General features: G+C 62.3%; 1 protein-coding gene across 1 annotated transcript in view; it reads right to left on the bottom strand.

Moving 5' to 3' along the window:
- The window catches only part of CROCC2 (ciliary rootlet coiled-coil, rootletin family member 2), a 62,628-nt gene that overhangs the window by 5,819 nt on the left and 50,769 nt on the right, over window positions 1-6,040 (bottom strand). The window contains exons 29-30 of the mRNA XM_045294534.1: window positions 722-871; window positions 498-632 (exon numbers count right to left, since the gene is read on the bottom strand). Coding sequence (XP_045150469.1) covers window positions 498-632; window positions 722-871 — 285 coding nt within the window. The remainder of the gene's footprint in view (window positions 1-497; window positions 633-721; window positions 872-6,040) is intronic.

Genomic DNA, 6,040 nt, shown 5'->3' with positions numbered 1-6,040 from the left:
CACATCCTCTCAGGTCAGGCCCACTTGTCCCTGAGTGGATCCTAAGAGTCATCTGGGGGAGTGATGAGCCCCTAACCTGGCGGGACCCAGGTCTGTTTCTGAAGGTAGGGACAGCCCATGGAGTTGACTTGGCGTGGGTGTGTGTGTGTAGAGGTCTCTCAGCATCCAGCTATGGGGAGAGGGGGCTTCCTCAGGAGCCTGGAGCCAGAGCAGGTGCTGTCTGCATGGTGGGCACAGAGAAGCCCCGCCCCTTTGGGAACCAGGCCCTTCTTCCTAGGTGGCCCAGACTCCCCAGCAGCTCCCTCCTCCCAGCCCACCCCGTCGGGGATGCTCCTTTTCCTCTTAAAGGACCCTCCCCCTAGCACCCAGGACCCCTCCTGCCCCAACCGACCCCACTTGACGCCCACCCCCTCCGTCCCGCATCCCCTCTCTGGCCCCTTCATGGGAATTCTTCCCGTTCCGCCAACCCGCGGGGGCCTTCTCGGCTTCAGCCGTACCTGCTCCAGGCGCGCCCGTAACCCTGCCAGCTCCCCGCGCAGGCGGGCCCTCTCTGCACGCAGTATCGCAGTCTGCTCCCGCAGGGCGCGGTGCTCTGCCACCTCCTGCTCCCTGCGCTGGGGCTGCCGTAGTACCTGGGAGAGAAGGGCGCGTGGGTCTGGGGTACGAAGCCCCCTGGGCGGTGGGGGTGCACCTGGGGGCGGGGTCCGCGCGGGGGCCTCACCTGCCTCAGGGGCTCCAGCGCGCCCTCAGCCTCCTGGCACCTGCGCCCCACGCCTGCCAGCTGCCCCTCCAGCCGCCTCCCGGTGGCGGCTAGTTCCTGGCTGTGGGCCCTGCTCTCCGCCAGTGTCCGGCGCAGGGCGTCTAGCTGCTCCTGGGAGGGAGGCAGGGCCCCTCTGTTAACTCTGGAGGCACGGTGTCACTGCGCACCTACCTCACCCATCCTGCAGGTCGCAGGGCTGGGGTGGACACAGTGACGGGCCCTGCAGGTCCTCCTGGTGGGGGCAGAGGGGAGGAGAGCAGCAGGTGGGGCAGGTGTGTGGTTACCAACAGGCACCTCAGAAGAAAGTCCTGGAGCCTGACTTCTGCAAGCCCAGCCTCCCGGGCACAGCCTGGGGGGGGACGACAGGCGTCCAGGGCGTCCCTCTGGCTGGCTGTGGACGCTGAAAAGTCTTGGGGACTTGGAGCGGGCAGGGGTCCATGTCCACAGGTGTCCACTGGACCGCGGATGGCAATGCCATGAGGTGGAGGTGGGCTGGGCTGTGTGCGGAGGAGGAGGGACTGGCCGCCTGGGTCATCCCAGGGCCCGCTTCCTGTGGTGGGTGGAGACTGGGAGGATGTTTGGGCAGGGACTCAGCCTTGGGCCTCCAGGGGCTGCCTGGGCAGGGCCACCACAGCTGCACGCTCTGGTGGGGATGGTGAGCTGCTGGGAGGGGACTGGAGGGACAGACGCCTGGGCCCAGCAGAGAGGTGGAGAGAGCAGCCTAGGGGTAGAAGCCAGGAGGAGGGGGCTTCAGGAGGGAGGGGGAGCTCAGATGTGGGGCCAAGCGGGGGGGTGGGGGCTTATTTAGGACAGGACTGTGGAGGGCCCAGTGTCCCACCCTAGGACAAGCCAGGCCAGACCGGCTGTCCGTCATCACCACGCACACTGGCCTTCCTGCCTTCCGTGTGTCCTGGCTCCTGCTCCGTTCCCACAGGCTGGACCCTCCCCTGCCCAGTGCCACAGAGAGGGAAGGTCTTGCTGCCTGGGGGGGTGGGGACAGGGCGGGGGTGGGGTGCACAGCGGGGAGGTCGAGGCTGGTGGCACATCGCTGTGCTGTACTGGTCCTTGAAAATTCAAAAATGACCTCTTTCTGAGTGTACACGTTTTCTCATTAAAACAAAACAAGACAAAAAAAGAAGCAGAGATTTTCTTCAAATATGGCTTAAATATTTCACGGTCATTTCAAGAGGCCCCAAACCCATGATTCGAAATATTCTGCTCCTCTCGTAATGACTCAGCTTTAAGGAACCCACATGAACCGTGGTAATTGAATGGCGTGCCCCTTATTCACGCCCGGCCTGCCTTGGAAGTGAAGTGCCCCTTCCAGGGCTGGCCAGCTCCCTGCCCGGAGCTGTGTGTGTGTGGGTGTGTGTGGTGAGGTATGGGGGGCAAACAAAGCCTCGCTCCCCTTCTGTGCCAGGCTTGGGGGGGCGCCAGTTGCCCCCTTCCTGGGAAAGTCTGTACAGGGGAAGCCCTGGGCTTGCGCCTGCGTCTCTGACCAGTCCTGGGCCAGCTTGCTCAATCAAGGGCCAGGGTATGGTGCAACCCCAGGGGGCCTTGTCTGCATCCAACCAAGGATGGGTGGGGCTGCGCGTTGAGGCCCACGAGGTCCCCTGTGTGGAGGTGGGCGTGCCCTGGAGCAGGGGCAGGAGTGACTCCGTGGAAGACCCCCCATCTTCCATGTGGGAGGCCCGCTTTTGGCTCCCAGACTCCTGTCTGCCTGTCCCCAGAGACCTGAGGGTGCAGCACGGACTTCGGTGGGCCTTCCAGAGACAATGGCCAGGCTGGAGACCGCCTGAAGGAAACCAGCCAATGAGAGCCCAACAGCTCACAGTGGACCCTCCCCCACTCTGGGCTGCCCCCATGTTCAGTGACTGGTGAGGCCACGGTGACCCACAGCTAATTGCTGAGAAGGGGCCTTCTGGTCAGGCGCTGGACAGAACTTGCCCCTGAAGGCCCTCTGAAGCAAGGAGCCCCTCATAAAGTGAGGCCCCCCTGGACCGCGCCTGACCCTCGGGTCTCTTGTCCACCCGTGTGCCAACACCTCCTGCTTGTCTGGGCCCCGAGGCAGTAAGTTTCACTGCCCTTCAAGTTTTGGTCAGCAAACCACAGCCATCTATGCTGCCTTGTAAATTTCACAACCAGTTTGTCCCTCTCACCCCACCCCACCCCATCCCACCCCGCAGACACCCCCCAACAGAGGAGACCAAACCAGGAGCTCCAACAGCAGACAAACCAGGAGAAGAAACAGAGGCCATTGGAGGGTGGCCAGAGGAGAAGCCTCCGGATGGACAGCCCCCCTCTCCAGGAAGACTGGGCAAGGGCACAGGGGCTTCAAATTCCATGATCTCTGCATTCCACTTTCCCACGAACCTTCCAAAGCCCCCTCGCATGTAAGGGGGCTTTTCAGTCACCCCTAGAAGAAATAAAAGCCGCGCGCTGGGAGGAAATTACTGGCAGGGAAAGGGTTCCAGAGTCCAAAGCACCCGAGCAGGGCGGCAAGGTGGGCGCACCAAATGCGTCTACTATCACATGCGAGCACTAAGCCCGTCGAAGAATTGGAAAAAAGACAGCAACGGGCGCCGAGGACGGGGGCATCTGTGGGGACAGAGCTAAGATGAGAAAGGGGCCCAGAGGGGGGGCTTCAACGTGGGGTCTCGGGAAAGGCCGACAAAAGGACTGCTGGTGTTGGACGCGTGGTCAGGAGAGACCAGTCCCTGGAGGAGGACATCAGAGTTGGTATAGTGGACGGGCAGCGACAAAGAGGAAGGCTCTCAACAAGACGGGTGGACACAGTGGCTGCCACCATGGGCTCAAATATCAGAGCAGCTGTGAGGATGGCGCAGGGGGGCACCTTCCCACAGAACGACAGCATATATATCGGCATCGGCAGGGCGAGGGCCAACTTCCTGAGCAAATCTTTGGCACCGCTTTTGGCAAATGTCAGACGGTAACAAAACGGACTCTGGAAGAGATGGGGAGTCCAGCGTGGCCAGAGACGTACCGTGAGTGGGCAGGGAGAGGATTGACACCTGGAGGGGTCGGGGTGACTCACGTGGTCTGCGGCCCCCTACTGAGCTGAAGGGGGGTAGTTTGAGCCTACCCAATGGCTCTGTGGCAGAAAGGCCTAGCAGTCTGCCCCACAGTTCCAGTGAAGGAATCCCAGGGAGCAGGCTGACCCTGTCCTACAGGGGCTCCATGGGTAGGGGCCGACTCAGCAGCAGGGGTGGATTTCTGGCTTGCTCGACACACCAGGATAGGCAGTGCCAGTCAGTGAGGTGTCGTTTCTACGTGACCGAGCCTGGCCAGGCGGCTGAGTATAGGGAAGGGGGAGCTCGCCATGTCATGCCAGGAAGGCTGAATAGTGTAACCCCAAGATTCGACCAGTATGGAGCCACAAAGACCCCTGTCTATCAGTGAGGGAGGAAGACCAGTGAAGAACCGATTCCTTAGCCGGGGTGGGGTGCCGCAGACTGACTGTGACGGGGCAGGGACCGAGGAGGAGTTGATGAGCGTGGACTACAGGGCTGGTGAGGGATGCGGACACACCACGGACCACCAGAAGAACGGGCCAGGGTGTTTTGGGTGAAGTCCAGCCAGGAGGCTCCTTCAAGTCGGGGATGGCGAGACTTCCTCTCATGTACTTTAGGCTTGTGGCCAGGCAGGGCCAGTTCCCGTAGAAGGACATAGTTCTGGGTCAAGCAGCACCTCACCCATTCTGACTCGCAGAGACCTGAGACCTGACTCGCAGAGACCTGGGTTTGAACTGGCGGCCTCGCAGTGTGTGCTTGGCCCACAGTGCCGTTGCAGCTCCTTGGGTAAAGTACGGGGTCCTCGGAGAAGAGGAAGTCCCTCAAGGAGATGGACTGACACCATGCTGGCAGCAGGGGGCTCAAACATGTCAGCCCTGGGGGTCACCACCCGTCCTGCACTGCCCTCACAATTGTTCCTGTGCCTGAGCCCATCAGTGCCCCCACGGTGTCTGTCCGTCTCGTCGAAGGCCTTTCTCTGGTTCACCAGCTCAGATGTAGCAACGGCTGGTGGAGGGTGGGGTGGGCTTCCTTCTGTTGTGCACGGGCTGCTGTGAGCCGACAGAACGGCACCTAACAGCCGCAACAACAGCAACCACAACGAGACCAGCTGCAAACCTGCCCAGCCATCCCCGGCAACCCAAATCCAACGAGGGCTCGGAGCCTTGCTCTGAGCGGGCCTGGGATTTTGCCTCCAGATGGGGAGGGGGGTGGGGAAGGAAGAGCTGGTGCTTAGCGAGCCCCTGGAGTAGGAGGGCCGGTATGCAGCCGGCACCCCACGGGGCATGTTGGGTGCGGGGAGGGAGTGGGCGCCAGCAGCCAGCCTCTGAGGCTGCACCAGTCTCTCCCGGCCACCGGCCATTGAGGCCAGGGGCCTGGCTCCCACCCAGGGTTGGCCTCTCCTGGTGGGGGTGGGCAGGCAGGGGTGGTGCCGGGTTGGCCGGCGGGCTGCGGGTGGGCCTCCCAGGGGCTGGTGGTGCGTGTACTGGGCCTTGGCATTGTTGTTCTCCCGAGTCCCCGGGGTCGCCTGGCAACACAGAGGGATTTGCTTTCAAACAAGAACCGTACTGTTTGCGCGGCCCAGCCTGCCATTTAATTAGGAAAACGTGTTTTTAATTAACGTTCTCTTGACAAACACTTTGGCTCACGTGCAGAGAGGAGCAGCATCCGTGGAAGTGGACAAAGCCAACCAACCCAGACTCGGACCGGGCTGTGGATGGGCAGGCTGGCCGGCTGAGCCAACCTCTCCTGGGCCTGGGGGTTGGGCACAGGGAGCCCCCAGCTCCCCTCCTCGCTCAGTGTGCCTTAGCCAGGGTGCTGGAGTCTCTAGAGAAATGGGCCTAGGTGCATGTGTATTTGACCCCAGCCCCCAGACATCCAACTGAGGGCCCACAGTCCCCAGAACGTGGAAAAACTTTCCTCAAAGCTGGGGAGAGGGCCTGGGGGGTCCTCATGAGCAAGGGGCAAGCAGAGCCCAGCAGGAGGCCACTCAGCACCACTGGGGAGCAACACCCCTCCCGCCGCCCGCGCCCCTCAGAAGGGTGGCTGGAGGTGAGCAGGGGTGGAGGGGCCTCTGGGAGGAGGGCCACGGCCGGTGGGGGACCTCCGGTCTGGCAGGAAGGCAGGATGTCACCTGAGAGTATACAGGCTGCCCACTCTCTCTGTCCCTCTCACTGTAGGGTCTGTCCCTCCCTCTCTCTGTCCCTCTCACTGTAGGGTCTGTCCCTCCCTCTCTCTGTCCCTCTCACTG

This window comes from Echinops telfairi, unplaced genomic scaffold, assembly GCF_000313985.2.
Source record: "Echinops telfairi isolate 266 unplaced genomic scaffold, ASM31398v2 ScPeMD7_3;HRSCAF=10, whole genome shotgun sequence".
In the NCBI taxonomy this organism is placed as follows: domain Eukaryota; kingdom Metazoa; phylum Chordata; class Mammalia; order Afrosoricida; family Tenrecidae; genus Echinops; species Echinops telfairi.
The sequence above is the reverse complement of the archived record's forward strand: the minus strand, read 5'-3'. Positions and strand labels throughout refer to the sequence as shown.